Source organism: Nothoprocta perdicaria, unplaced genomic scaffold (assembly GCF_003342845.1).
Source record: "Nothoprocta perdicaria isolate Ctin4 unplaced genomic scaffold, notPer1 scaffold_358, whole genome shotgun sequence".
NCBI classification, from domain to species: Eukaryota; Metazoa; Chordata; class Aves; order Tinamiformes; family Tinamidae; genus Nothoprocta; species Nothoprocta perdicaria.
Window position 1 is genome coordinate 57,294 of NW_020455597.1, and position 17,292 is coordinate 74,585.

A 17,292-nucleotide genomic window follows, 5' to 3' on the forward strand; every position below is an offset into this window, starting at 1 on the left:
TTCAAGCATGGTCATCTGTCCAGACAGGTTTTGAGTWWYYYCMARGRWKGRRRMYYCCCMASCTCTCTGGTCAACCTGTTYCAGGGCTCAGTCCACCTCATAGGAAAAATGATCTTCCTTAGATGCAGAGAGAATTTCTTGTGGTTCATTTTGTACCCATGGCCTCTCATCCTATCACTGAGCACCTCTGAGAGGAGTAGGGCCCTGTTTTCCTYGCACTCTCCTTTCAGATGTCTATATGCATTGGTAAGATCTCTCCACAGTCCTCTCTTCTCCAGGCTAAAYAGTCCCAGCTCTTCTAATAGTTAGAATTCAACCTTGGCAGCTAGACAACGTCGGCATGGACACCACTGCCAGACAACTTCTGAGGTGATGGAGTTTGTTTCTAGGCCCCAACTTACCTTATTCATTTTAGACAAATACGTCGCTCTACAGTATAGATATATACAAAGACATTCAGTCCTTATATGTACAGCTGTAAGAGCTATATCCACATTTTGCTCCCAGCAGTTGAGGTATTGCTAGATAAACCAGGCAGAAGTACTTCTGAGGTCATCATTTTAGTATATTCTGAATGTCTTCATTTCTGAGCTTTCAATTAACCTTTCCTTGAATAATTAAGATTCAGCCTGTGTGTGAGCAGGTGTGTGTGTGTTTCTGAGTGTATTTGTTAAGGTTGGAAATTTCTGAAGTCTACTGCTGCTGGCATTGCACTAATATACGTTTTCAAATCCTAAACATCTCTTCAGCAATGATATAAAATATTAGAATTCCATGTCTTTGTCACCAGAAGTTAAACAGAGAGGCAAAAGCACACACAGAATTCATCCATCTGCATTTCCTCCTCCTAAAAAATAATGTGCATTTCATTCCATTTCTGCCTTTCCCCTATGGCCACTTTCCTCCATCCTTAACACACAAAATAAATGTGGGTTTGACTGCAGAAAATTGCTGAGCAACAAATAACTTAGCAATAGTTGAAATTACTTCACTCTATTTAAAGAAAGGCAAGTAAAGATTTGTATTAATTCTTCTAACTAATATTTTCATGGCTATTTCTCCCCTGCATATCTCTCTGCTCCAACATTTTTCACAAATGAAATATTAGTCACTATACAGTACCTTTCCCTCTACTTTATAGCAGTTTTCAGAATTGCACATTTTGATGGTTTTGCCATCTATTCCCTGGAAGACGTACAAAACATCTCTTACAAGATTTGCCTCAGTTACTTCAACAGAGCCTAGAAAAAAAAAAGAGAAAAAAAGTATTTAGGTGTGCTGGGAAAATTAAGCTTGATTAAAACCTGAAAAAAGCTACATAGAAACTTAGTTAAAACAAAGAAACAAAAAAAAATCCTATATGCACAACCCCTAAAGAATCATTTTAAGACCTCTTCAACAATTTAATAGGAAAGCCAAGAAGAAGGCTCCGTGCCTGGCTCTGCTGATACCTGGGACTGTTTCACACCAGGTCAGCTTGTGTGAGAGAGGGCACCTTATATTTTAACCAAYGCTGTAAGCAGTTCTTCAGGCTTGTGTCTTTCTCGAGTTAACTACCCATGCAAGTTTGGATGCAAGCATTACAGTTACTTCTCCTTCCTTCAACCAAACTACTGAGACTGTTAACTAGGGCTTACTCATTTAGCTAGGACAACAAGACAGCGAATCCAGAATGAGAGTTACTTGTTTAAAAATGTCTTGCAGAGTTGTCATCACTTACACCACTGCTGAGGTTGGAAAGATTATTCAAAACTAGACTGCCCAGGTGCATAGCAGCTGCACAGCCCGGCAAGCAGGAAAAGGTAAAATAAAAAATGTGCCTTTTGATTGAGATTTTGCTATTGAAGCACCCAGTCTGCCTTCTGGCTCACATCTCTAACTAGGGAGAGGCTGTGTTTGAGTCTTATGATACTTACTGTTTTAAATGAAATACAGGATCAAAAAAGCAGCTCTTCAGGACACTGCAACTATTCTTTAACGTCTTTAGGCTGAATAGCATCATTTGCCTTTGTGACTTCATTTAGGATACAAAGAATGAATCAATTTTAAAAGTCCAGACCACCCATAAATTCTGATGCTACAACATGCTGCTACTTTTAATTCTACTSCAGTGTTCCCATATTTGACAGAATTCTTACTCTCACCAGTTTGACTTTACAAATCCACCTTTCCAGAATAAAAACAAAAACGGCTGTTTTTATTTTGGCAAAAGCAGTCATCACCTCAAGTTGCTGTTTAAATGTTAGATTCATCTCGTAAGTCCAAGATGTACACAAGGGTGACTAGTCCCTTTAAGAACTCTTTCTGAAATGGTAGAAGATGGCAGTTCACGCTCCTTTAGTTGGCAGACAGTACAACAGGTATTAAGATCAAGGAAAGATTGCTCCTGACTATACAGTCTGTGAAGTATAACAATAAAAACTCCAATTAACAGCAAGCAGCTTTTTTAAAAAAGCTCTAACTAGTTAGAAGAATTCAATATTCACAGAAATACATCTTCTTGATAAAAGCTTTTTTATACTTTGAGTACACTTCAGCAAGTGACCACGTTAAGAACACACACAAGCAGCACAGCACAACTCCATTTGGCCTCTAAGTTGTTGCCTCTGTGAACTGTTGACAGGTAAGAATCTAGATCAATTTTAACAAGTACTAAGCTCTGCAGTGGCTGGCAGATAAACTGTATTTTAGCTTTGTACTATCCTAGGTTGTTTTAAAAAGCCACCTCTCATCTTTTTGGGTGTTTTTTTTTGGCCAGAGAACAGCTGCACTGTAGGACGACAATATCTGTCATTAATTCTCTTATTCTCTCCCACTTTTAYGGGAATGAACCTTCCCCAACAGTTGACAAAGTTAAATCGGGCAATTTTTCCATAGTTATACTTGTGCATATTCCAAATAGATCCTCTAGATCTATTTTCAGTTTTAAGATTACAAACACTTAACCAAAAGAAATGAGTAATATTTAGTACCCTATCTGTTTTAAATGCCACCTTAATTTGGGCACTAATTAAAAAAAATAACTTTAAGGACTCAGTATTCCAATACATGTTTTCAAGTTCTAGAGAAGAATTACAAATGGATTAATACATCTTAGCACGTTCTATTCACTGAGTTCTCTTTCAACTTATTCAGATTCGTAGCATCTTTTAACCATCAAAGGAGTGAGGATTAACTCATAAGCCACAGTTAGTTGATTTTGACATACGCATCAATAGATTCAGTCTTTTAAGAGACAGAATATACATTATCAAATTCTTGCACTTGCAAAAAAAAAAAAACTAAAAAACAATCAAAGAAGTTGTAACCAAATATACTATTATCTTACATACTTATTTCTACGAATACATGTATTTCCCTTCTGTGGCGAAAAACATTCTGCAGCAAAAAGAATAAATAAACTAYTTAGAAAGTATTTAAAAATAAGACAGCATGCAGACCACAAAATGTTTTCAGATGCAAGAAGTTAGGTGTAACAAACGCCTCTTTGCTTACCACTCGTATCCCCTTCTCGCCTCGAGCGCGACACGGTGCGGGAGAGGGCGTTGGGGAGGCCTTTTGAGGTAGAGCTTTGCAAGGAAGGCTGGCTCGCAGTGAGGGTCCACGCCAGGCGCGAGCCCAGCTGCTGGCGGAGGCAGTCTCCAACGCCCGGGGCCTGGTAGGATTGTCTAAAAAGGCAAGAGCAGGAAACATTTCTTTAGAAACTTCACTGTAGACCCAGCACCTTGTTTGGAAATGCGAATTATGAGAAGTTCCCTRAGCTTAGGTTTGGCTTTCTTAAAGACCACCCATGTTGGTCTGCTCTCTACTCCTAAGCCATTAGGTCTCAGTTAATGTCTCTCCCAGCCCGAGGCAGAGCTCCACAAGCTCCCACATAAAGAGCAGCTCTGTCCAGGCTGTCCTCCCCACAGCAGCCATCCAGTGCAGCACCCTGGCAGTGTGAGCTTCCCCGCCGTGTCTCCTGGATGCGAGGGGAGTGCAGAGCACAGCTCCACCTGCACAGCCCTCCAGCTGCTCCTGCCTGCTCTCCCTGCTGTCTGTGGTAAATGTGCAGCCACTTCAGCACCTGGACCAGGTGAGCTCATCTCCCAGAAAAGACACAAGAAGTCCCTGCCCCAGGCCAGCCCATCAGCTCTTCCCTATTTCTGTGTATTTCTATCCATACACATAGGATATGTCCCTCTTTTGCCCTGTTTTAATGCTTTCAGRGTCTCTCTTGTCCACATCACCCTACAGCTTTTGCTTACTAACCGCATCCACCACTTCCTCACTGGATGGGGAATTCCTCACAATCATTCATAATTTAAAGCTCTCCTCCTCTCTTTTCTTACAGTGTCTTTTATAATATAAAAGATTTATTTTTAGTTGAAAGTGTATCTATTCTGAATGTGAGTGTGAGGCTTGCCTGGAAAGAAAAAAGGAGGGAAAATTAAGGAAAGAGGAGAAGGCTTCTTTTTCCTTTTCCAACTGCAAAAGGAGAAACTACAAAAAAAAAAAAAATCAGTAAATCAACCATGTGCTAGAAATTTGCTCAAGTCATAACCAATTAATGATATCATTCATTTCTGCATCCCTTAAAAAAAGTGTTTTTTTYCCCCATTTCATGATGTTCTTATGTGCCTTCCTGGCATGAAGGAAAGTTTCCTGAAAGCCGATGCCCTCATAGCTTTTGCCTGAAGGCTCTATTTCCGGACTTGCTGGTTCAACATTAAAACAACGATGCARATAAGACTGCTGAGGTCCTCCCTTCTGTAAACTGTACAGCATCCAGTTCACCTTTCCAAGCTCAAGCCCTCTTTACAGGGCATTTCCCAGGCAGCTATTACAGAATCATTGCCAACCCCCTCCACAGGGCATAGACTACAGGCAGTCCCGCSCTGACTAGGGTTGTAGGGCTGCAGTGACTATGCAACATGTTCTCCTAGAGCATAGAAAGGAACCAGAGTTTGAACACATGACTATTTCATGAAGATGCTATTTAGCTTATTTAACAAAGTCAATATTCAAGTGACCATGTTACAGCCTACAAGAGTCAGCCTGTACTCACTGAAAAAGCTGAACCAGGCACTATTTGAATTTCACTCATACATGCAGTTTAAGTGTGGTATGAAGAGACAGCACTCTTGAACAGTAAAGTTTTGTGTTTTTTTTTTTAATAGGTGATTTTTACTAATTGTATACTTTATTTCAAAAAGAAAGTTTATCCTTAGTATTCACAACTAATCACTATCTCTAGAGGTCCCTTCCAACCTCAACCACTCTGTGATTCTGTTCAATCAGCCTACAGGGCTTAGGAGCCAAGTGGACCAGAGCTGAACACCGACATCTCCCTTCCTTCCACGCGCCCCCTCGACAGAAGTGTTCCACTCATACTCTTCAGCTGCTGGGTATTGCTTATGTTTTGCCACAAACAGATCTACTGAGCAGCAATCCCAAACCCCTCAACATCAGCAGTGTCATTCAGTCATAGAACATGGTAAAAGTCCACCAGTATACCTTAATAACGGAGTAGACTAGCAAAACTACATGAGTTTTGGAGTCTAGGGTGTGTCTGAATGAGGTTCTCCCTTACGTGCTCATACCCAATGTATCTGACAAGTTACACACGTCAACTCGAAATAACAAGCAGAAGAGCCTGAAGGCTTCAAATAATCATTTTAAACCTAGGATAATCAGATTCCTCTTAGCTTGTCTGACTCTTGTGCAGGTCAGCTCCTTATCCTAACATCAATAAATTTGTCACTCTTACGAAAAAGTGGAGAAAGGGAAACCCTTGAGATAGGACTCAACTGTTACCCCAACAGTTGTTCCAAATGCTTACATGCTAATAAGAAGCTAGTGGCACATCCAGGTCTCACCCTGTTAGAGTGTGAATCAATTTATTAGAAGTTCAAGGAAGGTGAACATAAGCTAAATRCAGTTAAACATAGAGAGATGTTTAACTCTCTCTATGCTAACATAGACAGACGCTGTCTTTATGTCAATTGTCTTCAGCAGACCTTTGTAAAAACAGTACTGTGTGTTACTAGAGGGTATTACTCTATTCTACAACAACCCTGAATAATTAGGAACTGGCAGTGTCTTTTGGTTACTAAATCAACAGGCAAGGAAGTATGTTGCAATTGACATAGTAATGGGACATAGCACTAGGAAAAATATTTAGTTTCTCAAGGTAGAASACAACTTTTTCTACTGCCTTTTCATCTTGGGAATAAGAATATATATGGAATAAAAAGCTTTTTATTATGATGCAGAGGAATAGAGTTCAGTCTCCATCTCCTCCAGGGAGGTGTATGGCAGTTGCTGAAAAGTGATAGAAAAATTGGCACAAGGTAACTTGGAACTGAATTGAACTGTACAGTGCTCAAAGAGATTTTCTAGACAGATTTTATCTGCCTTCAATTTAAGTAAAGATATCAATGAGAGAGATAAGTATATTTGTGACACTGTTTGCATCTGCGTGTCAGTTTTTTCATTGGTCATTTGAGGTGTTTATACATGAAGAGCACACAGATTTTATTAGATTACAACAAAAGCCAAAGTGAAAGGCTCACCATCTCCAGCATTTCAACTGCAAAGAAGCCTTGCCTGCTTAACATTCTCTGACATCTTCTGGTCTCTGTGTGTGCACACCTACATGCAAAACCTTTCTTGAATTCCCTGTGCTTCAGAGATGCTCTCAGCGTGTTTCATGTGGCAGATCACTGCTTTAAGACACAAGCTGCCAGTCTTACAGCAAATTCTTTGCTCAGGACTGCTTTCCTTGAAGAAGCTACTACACCCTCAGCTGTGCAGGGATATGTTGGATGGTACAAACCTTGCTATTAGGAAGAATAAACACATCTGCATTTTAGAGCCTGAATTTCATTTGTGAGTGGACAAGAACAGCCGACATCTGTTCACTCAAAATTCTTTGACTCCTTTTGGCAAAAGAACCAACCTGCTATTAATTTGCTTAAGAGCAAGTCAGACCAACAAAGAAAGGTCATACACTGGAAAACTGAAGATAAATTTATTATTTTGACACTGGCTAGAGAACACTGTAAAAGGAACYTCACTGAGACTAAGGAAGATTAAATCCAGTGTGTTTGCAGAGGAAAGATAAAGGCTGTTCCAAAGGATTCTCAGAAAACTGAGAAGTTTGGAAAAGGGCTTTGCTGATAGTAGAATCCAACAGAATACATCCAATAAAGTGCCAACCATTTAGCAGACATCAATCTTTCCAATTTAAATCTTAACTATGTTTAGTCAGTCACTTGCAGCTCCAGGTGAGCACACTACAACACCTGACACTCAGAACCGTTCAGCTGAAGAACAGTTTCTAAACACCGACAGTATGATCCACAAACAGCACAAAAATAATCATAAAAATAACAAYTAAAAAAATAAGCGGATCTCTCGTCATGCACGCATTACGAAGCGGGTCTTCCTCAACCCCCTTTGCAAGGTACCAAGGTTTAATTTACCCTGGAAGAAGCGACTGGGGAGTTGGCGTGGGCCCGTTCAGGGCGTACAGGCTGAGGCTGCTGATGCCGCTGCTCGCCATGCTGCCGGAGCTCTGGGCRGACTGAGCGCTGCGGTCCTGGTAGTTGAGCGGGAGGCTCTGCGGCCTGGCATAGTAGTAMGGGGTGGAATGAGCATCCCGGGGTAACGCCTGAGCAAAGAGCGTGGCATAACTTGACACCTGAGAAGGGGAAAAGGGAAAGGAGGAAAAAAAATAATGCAATTCACTTCAYCTACGTCATGTCCTTCATTAACACAAAATATTCAAAACACAAAATAAATTCCATAAATACAGTCTTCAGTTATTTTTATTTTAAAGGAAAAGATTTGTTCACACAACTATAATGACAAAAAAGCAAGTCCTTTACAGTCAACAAGACCGCTTTTTAGCGATACAGATTAATCTTGCCTCCTGAATAGTCACCAGAATTAGATGTAAAAGCAGTTTCTCGTTAGCAGAGCTGCAATTGAAGTATAAATGTTGCTTTTTCTCCTGTTTCAAATTCATCAGTATATTAACAGGCTTCATCAAAAAAAAGAAATCCATCCACACAGCTTAAGCCACGAGTTGGACAGATCATAATTTTATAGTCACTTGCCATATAAAAAGTATATAGAAAAAGAATTGTAAAAGCTTATGTCAATGCCTTATTCCTCTGAGCTTGCCTGAACTTTGCAAAGAAAAAAAAAAAATCAGAAACATTGGTTAAGTCTGCATAGGGATTCTTAATCTAAAATAGTTACCATACATTTATCATTCTTAATCAAAAACAACAAGCCTTCTTGCCTACCTTGTTAGACTGCTTACGTGGATCTTCACTAAGGTTAAGCAGGAGGTAGAGTATTGACCATTTGTTTTTCAAAACGCCCTTTTAAAAGGGATAAAAAAAACAACACAAATTACAGCTTGCTCATCTTTATTTACCCAGACTACCAGAAAAAGAAAACAACAAAAAAAATCTAAGCATATGATTAACAACTTCCCATGCAAATAAAACCCTTCAGRGACACACTTCTGAATAATCTAGGAACATGTAGCATAGCCTCCTCATCAGGAATTTCATGAATTTTCATCGTTTTATTCAAGTAATAAAGTCTCAGCTGATTTGAGAATAAGCACGCTCAATTTACAGTTTACGGCTTCCAAAAAAGAAGTTAATATAGTGCTGAACCAACATTTCTGACCTACTTCATTTAAAACATCTTGGGCTTGTAATTTGTAGAATTGTAAGTAAACAACTGTCTTTTCTCCACTTTTGGTCTCTTTGTCCTTTTCAGGAATACCTCAAGGAAAGAATGGTTCAAATTTATAGCGCTGTCAAATGGTGTTTACAGTAATACACATGTTCAAAAGCTTAAACTACAAAGACAGTGTTAACACAAAACTCGAGGCCTATGCAATATACTCTCTACCAAGCAGATACAAACAGATACTTGCAGGCTKTTAGCATAGGGCCCTTAGAAACTTTAAATCTCTGCAGGAAGTTTGTGAGCAGAAGATAAAAATCACAGTAAAGCCCAAGTTTCAGCACACTCCCAACCTCCTGCACTGCTGTGCTCTGTGTCCCTCTAGCCCATCCTGAGCAGATTCAAGCCACCCTAGAAGACCAGGGCCTCTCCAGAGGCTTCTCTCCAGTTGTCTAGCGAAACCTCCTGTACTTTCCCCTGATCTCACACACACACACTTTAACTTGCTTAACTCCTATATAARCATATTTGCAAGGTATTACCCTAAAATAAATGACAATCGGAAAATCTTTCAGTTTCATTAGCACCATCCAAAATAAGTCTATCACACCAAAAGGGCAGCTCTGCGTGCTTTCAGTTGCTTTACTGATAGTAAATTTACTACTCTACCTGTGAACTGAGTTTTCTGTAGAGCTCTGAAAATAAAGCAGCATCTGCCTCTCTTCTTTGCCTTGCAACTGCAGAAAGGAAGGAGAGAGTTGGAAATCAAAACAAATCAGAGCAAAACAGTCATGATGGAATTGACTTTTTGTAGTAATTTGGGAAATTTACTCATAYAGTTCTGTCAGCTTTCACGTTACCTGCATCCCTGGCCACACAAGATAGATAACAGTAGGAGGGGGGAAAGAAAAAAAGCTACCCATTCCAAGAGGTGTAAAATTAATCCYGGAAAGCCAAACAGTAACATAAAAGAATCATAACTAATGACACAGAGCAGCCATTAAACCGTATCTTGCATTCATGTCTTTTGCCTTTGYTCTTAGGTATAAAAATTTCAGAGACTAACTGTGATAATCAACTGTAACCAGAGCTTTTAATTCACAGTCTAGAGAATAAGTCTGCCCCCCAAAGGTCTTGCGAAAGAAATCACTTAATATAAGTAGCTGTTTTTTTTCTTTAATTACTGAAAGAGAAGCATGTATACACACACACTCCTTCTAAATAAAGGCCCTTTTAAAGTCTAGGMTGTCTTTGTGTTGGTTTTAAAAAAATAAAACATAACTGAAAGCAAAAATGGATTACAGCATCCTATAAAGCACTTGACAAAAAGGGTGACTGGTTCCATATTACACAGTAAAAGCAAGGAGCGAAGCAGTGCCACTTGGCCAGGATTCCAAAGTCACTGAACAACTATGTATTAAGGAAAACATTAACAACTATAACAACAAAACCAAAATCATTGTCTTGAGCTCCGCTAGTTACATAATGTAAGTCTTTGCTCAGRCGAGAGATGTCACCAAACTCAGAAGTGTCTTCAGAAAAAGTCACTTTATTTTAGAAAAAGAACCTTAATAAAAGTACTATTACACGTAGAAAGGCCTATTTAAAAGTCATTGCTAAGTACCTTTCGCCATATAAGTGGCTTCCTGAATAACTGCAACGTCAGAAGAATATATCCAGTTAGCTTGTTCTATGACCACTGACATCAACCTACAAGTTGCAGTAGTGCAGAAAGAAGGTAAGGGAGATCAGCAGCTTCGAAACTCCTGTCAATTAGCCCAAACTTAATGAGCACACACGCTGTGCCTAATATGTGCACCACAGATGTGTGCCACAGAATGCTGTATTTTGAAGTTGGATGTACAGAAATGCTAGTGGACTTATTTGAAGCAATGGAAGCTGTGGGTTAATGAAGAAACACAGCAGTCTTTAAAAAGATTACAACCACTGATTTCAGTTACCCCAGCTCAATTTCACTGACAGAATATTCAAAGCTTGAGCACAAACAGGAAGTTTTAACTTAATTAACATACTGCAAGACATTGCTCTCAGGTAGGAGAGAGTCTGCTGAAAGCTGCGTTTAGCTTTACAAGGTTGTTGCATTCACACAGCACAACACTGCCAACTCAGAGCACCACAGGGTACCTGGGAATACAAGCACAGCATAACTTTAATAGTTTAATGGTTTGGTTTTGAGATGGCTGCAGAAAAACTTGTAGAGAAAAATGAAGGCAAGAAACACTAGGTAAGTCACATGAGGAAATAAAGATTCTCTCCATTACCAGGATGCTTCACACAGGTATTCAGAGTTAACTGGGCCAAAAATGTAATATTTTAAAAATACACCTCACAATATCAGTCTTCTATAAAGCAATGTGAATTTGTAAGATCTAAATAATACCAAAATGAAGCACTTGCATCCCTATTTCTAGGGAAAGAACCAAAGAGAAATGTACATACGTTCTTTCTTGATTTTCTCGGCTACAAGAAATTCATCCCGTTCAACGGTGGGAGCAAAGTTGCTTCCAATGACTCTCACTGCATACTGAAACTGCTGGGCTGCATCAGCTGAAAGAAAGAAGGAGAAAAATCAGTCCGTACTTAGACTTAAAAGTTCTATTAAAAGCAAATCTGGCATATGCACCTGGTTTAGCTCCGCTATTACTATACGATACTCCTTAGACACATTTTTCAGGGAAAAAAAACAAAACCAGGCAGTCTCAAACTATTGTAAGGTCACAAATATGCATGATCTAAATGCCWCCCAGAAAGAACAGTTCTGTTGTTAGACTACACATAATTTCATTCGCAGGAAGTGTCCCAACCTTCAGAAAAGAGTGCTAGAATTGCTTGAACTAAACTGATGAACTACAAGAGGAGAACAAGCATGCTGAAGGGTTTCTGCATAATTCTCAGTTACACTGCATGCCRTTATGGAACAACTCAAGGTTTACAAAAGTTTTATTAGTTAGMAATGAGAAATAGCATACAAATATTGACAGTAAGTTATCCCAGRCAATAAGAAGAGATATTTTATCTTTTGTCAACTCCATAAATGCACAAGCAGCAGAACTGGGCAAGAGCTGGGCTTCTGTAATCCTTCTTGTGTATTTTTGGCTTAAATGCTTTTATTGTCACTCAACAAGGTTTCCAACTTAAAAACAAGAATGCTAAGAGAGCTCCAGGTCAAACATCTCAGGTGAATGGAAGTTAGGAAAAGGATCAGCACTTGATTCCTAAGCACCATATCACTTATGACACATTTCTAGATTAAGCTATTACAGAAGAAAGCATGAAACATCATCAACAAACCGGTTTAATGCAGGTTACAGAAAAATTAAAAAATACAAGTGATTTCTTATTTACAAAATGACAGAAATACAACACATACATAGAAGACAAAAACAAACAAACAAAAAAACCCCACCACACACTCCTGTAGTTTTTCCTCGTTCTGAGACATGTTAGTCTGTTTTTCTATAGAAAGTGAGTTTTTGGAAATTACCCATCCCTGCTGCACCATCCTCTCTATCGCCTCCTGTTAACTTTTAAACTGCTGAGAGATTTTAACAAATTTGACAGAGGTCTTGGGTGAAACTGAAGAAGTTTCACAGGAATTGTCACCTGTCAGAACAAACATACAAATAACACTCCCTGGGAGAAGGGCTCCAGCCTAGCACCCGTGGTCCTGTACTCAGCTTGGTCCACTCGCCTGCGAGCGCAGGAGGAGCAGGAGCACCCGGAGCCTCCTGCTCACAGGGCAGCTTGGGGACACCAAGGAGCAGAGCCCTGGAAGGTGAAAGAGGAGCAGTTTTTAGGGTGCTACCGGGACCAAAAGAAGCTGCAGGACACGAGGCTGAAGGATGCAGCAGAGTTTAACRGATTGAACCCTTGGGACACAAACCCCTAGAAAATAAAGACCTATTCATATCTTATTGAACCTAGGTCTTACATATTTATGACTTTGTGGTATGCTGCTGTGTGCTTATCTTTTTAAAGGTTTTTTTAATCAATTACATACTTTATTATTCGACATTCTGCTATGTCCGGACAATTGAGCATTATTTATACAGCTGCTTGTGGTGCCTTTTCAGTATATACTATGATTTTATATGGTTTATATTTTAAAACCATATATGGTTTTATATATGAACATCACTAAGTCATATGTAAGTCACAAAAATGTAAATAAGCTATACAATTCTAAATATGAAGCCTGCTACACTACTAGAAGACTCAAAGTTACCTGATCTCCACACACAGATTTGCAGGGGTGATTCAGTGATAATGTAGCAAGACTGCTGGCACATTACACTTTTTTCAGTTTCTCATGTTCACCTTCTTTAAAACCAGTACCTCCTTGCCATAGGAGTTTCTTCAGCATTGGATTATATCTTAAAAGTCTATAAGATAACTTCAGTATCTGAAGTGATTACACTTACTTTAATAAGGACACCCGCARAAGAGAGATTCATGTAGTTTATAGCACATAGACGCGTTTAATTGTTCTCCCCTTCCTGAAAAATAGCCACGAAGACACGAGAAGGACTGAAGAAACTGGATGGATCTGGGCACAGGTACCCAATTCTTACAATCACTAAGCAATTACAGCACCTATCTATGCTATAACAGCAAGGACATGTATCCGACACACAAAATGCTGCAGCTGGATGTAGGGGAAAGGAGAAGGGCAGAGAAACACGGCTGAGATCTCAGGGGTCTGATCAGCCCATCGAATGCAGGAGGTGGCAGTCGCTCCCTCGCAAACCTTAAAACTGGAAGCCTCTCGTGAGTACACACAGGTACAAAACTAAGGATACTGGTAAAGAGCCATTCACTTTAACAAAGAAAGAGCACGTGCAAGCCGGTTAAAAAGATAAAAACAGCCCTCTGAGCATAGCAAGCTATGAATAATTCAGAGACATATAGTTCACCCAACTATCCACACCTCTTAGCAGTTCCGAATGAAAACTTAACTGCCTCCAAAGGTAGAAAACACTATTTTAAAACCACAAAAAAGGAAGGTATAAGCATAGCAGATCCAGAGAACAGAGATACAAGGCTTAGGAGGAATTTGGTTGCCATAAAGCAAAGAAAAAAAATGGTACAAGACAGAAATTTAAAAAGGAAAGTTTAAGAAAGAAAGTGGAATCCCTTGGCCAATATACATTTCGAAGCTTAAAAATAAATAATTAATCTTCTGACACTACCTATATAGCTTTAGGAAAGGATTAGAAGAATTTACATTATTGCACATTTCTTTCAACACTATTACCTGTAGGTCTCCTGAAATTTAAATTAAAAAAAAAACTAAAAATAAATTTTAAAGTTTAAATAAAATCCTGAAAATAGGAACAGACGATTTCAAAACATWTGCACATCATATCACAAAAGTGAGAAACCTGGTTGTAGGAAAGCTGTAGAAGTGAAGAAATCCCTCACATACAGCGCAGGACACAGCCAATACAGTAATGCTGGCCTATCTCCTCTACGTATTTTACCCACAAAAAAAGCTTTATATAAATATGAATCACCACCATGAAAGCAAACAATTACACTAATATAATGTCATACGCTGATAAAGTAGAATCCCAGAATGGTTGAGGCTGGATGGGACCTCTGGAGACCATCCAGGCCAAGGCCCTGCTCTAGCAGGGACACCCTGAGCACRTGGCACAGGGGCCCAGCCAGATGGCCCTTGAACATCTCCAAAGACCGAGACTCCACCACCCCCAAGCAGCCTGCTCCAGTAAATAAGCACATTATAAGCAAAACTGCTTGTTATAAATATAACTGTTTAACTTTAAGTAGTTGGTGGCAGGTCAATTAAGTATTCTCTCTAATTAAGAGAGATTAAGAATCTCTCTTCTAATGTATAGAACTATCTTTTCAACTGTAAATGCATTTCTTTCAGAATAACAGCAAAATATATATAATACACAAATACAGAAACACTATATTTGTGCAAGTTCTAAATATTTTTTTCATAATTAACAGTCCAGTTTTTAGATTCTTCTCCTGCCAAGGAAAAGAGGAGGCTAGAGACTCCCTTGCCTTTCGTTCCCTGAAAGCAAAGTTCTTCCTGTTGCAAAACTGGAGGCATAGCACAGGAGGAGACATAATTATTTAATTATCCTTGCTGGTTCTTACTGAATTCTTTGTAAGCTGGTAGTTCTGGGAGAAGTTAGTGCTAACAACAAGGTCTTAAAATTCCTACCTTGCTGTGAATTTTTGCCTAACTTGTCAACTTGTATTTGCTTCCCTTGGCATATGTAAGAAATAAGAATATTTCACCTTTTGAATGAGCAACTATAGGATCCCACATTTTCCTCTGCCTTAAAAAAGAAATCCTGCATAACTGCTAGAATACACAAGTTAAAAAAATACTAAATAATATTCAAATATAAAATATAGTATAGGCAAGTTCTCTGAAAGTTCGGGTATTAAGGCCAAAACAATGTTAGTAAACACAGAAAGATCTATAATGCAGAATTAAAACACTAACTCTTGGACAGGGCGAGTATATAAAAGAGGGAAAGTAAGGTCAGTAACAGTCCTAACTGCAGCAATCCCAAACCAACTTGAATTGATGACTGCAGACACACAGCAGCAAGGCAAGGCAGCTTCACTTGAGAACTGGCCACAGCACAGAACCAGACGCTTGCCAATCCTTAGCTCTAGGCCAAATAAACATCCTTGAAAAACACCTAACTCCCACATAACTCAATAGGTTTTGCAGTGAAATTCTTAGAGGAAAGAGCTCTTCACCAAAACCAGTAAGTACGCCYGTGCAGCTGACTGATGCTGCAAACCAACTGATGCAGTGAAAGCTCCGGAAAGCAGGGAAGAACAGACTTTTCAAGAGCACCACAGATACTGAGTGCGGCAGATGAGAGCCAAAGAACTCCCAGCAGAAAGAGGCTCAGTCAGGTTTAATGAGCACTTCAGACATGGAGCTGTAGAGCACAGACATGGGTGCAGAGTTAAGGCACTTGCATCCCGTATCAGCTGTAGTGCATCACTGAGACATTACGTAGGCAGGATCTTCATCTCCTGAGGAAATAGGCTCTATGGAAATAGAGCAAAAAAAGTGCTGAGAAGGAATGATGCCAAGCAAGTCAAACCTTTCCAAGGAGAGAGAAATGCAGAGAAAGCACGGACAGAAAGAACTAAACATCTAAGTTGAACCCCTTCCTATCATGAGCCCATTACATTTCAGCTTGTATTTTACTACAGCACTTACTCCAAAAAGTTAGCAGAAACTAGGATTTTACTAAGTATCACAGCAGGATATTCATGCAAATCGTTATAAACTGCTGTTTATATTCAGCTTCTTGCTGCTAGTTCTCATGAGATATTTTAGCCAAGTAMGCTTAGTATTCTAACACAAGGATAACAACTAGGGTAAGGATGGACCGCCAAAAAAAAATGTACCTTATAACTGTACGCTGATGTGAAATATCCTTTAAAATGCAATTAAACCAGTTGCTCAAACAAACATACAGTTTGTTGCATTGAAAAGAAAAGTTAGAAAAACACAGGAAGTATTAGTGGAGAATCTAACACAACGAAGCAAAACATTATTTTTATTTCACTCACAATTAGTTTGTGAAAGGGACTTCTTGAATCTGCTCTCTWAACAGAGGATATAAATACAAAGATAAAGAAGCTTCTCAAATGCTGTCAAAGAAAACTGGTTCCAAAGTATGGAATAGCCAACAGAAGACAGGACAAAAAAAAATGAAAAGAGTCCTTGCTCACCATTCCTTTAAATAATAAGGTCTTTTGATCTGRGCAAGGAAGCAGAAGAGAAATTGGTCAGAGTCTGAAGAAACACCTCACCAGAAATTCCCGTCACAGAATTATTCCAGAACAACTACTCTGGAAATAGGAAAGCTATGGCTTATCAGAACACATTTTAATAGAAAAGCAAAAAGGAAATAAAAGTAATTTCCTTTAATAAAAAGGGGGGAAAATGTGGGGAAAAATAAATAAACAAAACAAGAATCAACATCCTAAAGGATGTTTCTGTGGAGAAAACCCTATTCTCCCTTCAGCAAAGGCAACAAGACTTCAGTCTCTGACAGCTTCTTGGCTCTCCAATAGGCAGAGTGAGAAAAATAAACAAAAAGGAATGAAAGAACAAGATAGCAATTGTACATATATATGTATACATATGTGCATGCAATATGTGCGTGTGCATATACGTATATATGCACCTTGTTGCTCATCTTCCAGACTTCAGAGACAGCAGCACTTCACGTACAGGCCACGTTTTACTCTGGCTGAACTAAATTCCTTACRTACAGGCAGTACTCGGACCTATGACAGCTACTGTCATCAATTATCTAAAGGGGATCCAGGCTGACATTTTGGGGAAGAAAAAAAAAAAAAGCAGGGGGCATGCAGCGAAACCCACGGAGCCCCGCAGAGCCCCCGAGAGCACTCGGAGGAGCCTCCGTTCCTACAGGCCCGGCTCACGCGCTCCCTATGGAGCCGGGCTCACGCAGGGCGCGAGGCCGCTGTCCCCCCGCGCCCCGGGCCCCGCAGGCCGCCCGGGCCCAGGCGCCTCCCGCCAACGGCGGCGGCTCCGCGCGGGAA

The 17,292-nt window shown here is 39.7% G+C and overlaps 1 protein-coding gene across 2 annotated transcripts in view; it reads right to left on the minus strand.

The window, feature by feature from the left end:
- Positions 1-13,180, minus strand: part of TUBGCP3 (tubulin gamma complex associated protein 3) — a 37,702-nt gene extending 24,522 nt beyond the window's left edge. The window contains exons 1-7 of one of the 2 annotated variants that reach the window (XM_026044295.1): positions 13,134-13,180; positions 11,152-11,259; positions 9,361-9,428; positions 8,295-8,372; positions 7,467-7,684; positions 3,496-3,668; positions 1,123-1,241 (exon numbers count right to left, since the gene is read on the minus strand). In XM_026044295.1, the coding sequence (XP_025900080.1) occupies positions 1,123-1,241; positions 3,496-3,668; positions 7,467-7,546 (372 nt within the window). In that variant the 5' untranslated portion in view covers positions 7,547-7,684; positions 8,295-8,372; positions 9,361-9,428; positions 11,152-11,259; positions 13,134-13,180. Of the gene's footprint in view, positions 1-1,122; positions 1,242-3,495; positions 3,669-7,466; positions 7,685-8,294; positions 8,373-9,360; positions 9,429-10,315; positions 10,341-11,151; positions 11,260-13,133 lie in introns of those variants that run through there. The other variant, XM_026044294.1, reaches the window with a different exon arrangement.
- Positions 13,181-17,292: the final 4,112 nt, after the last annotated feature.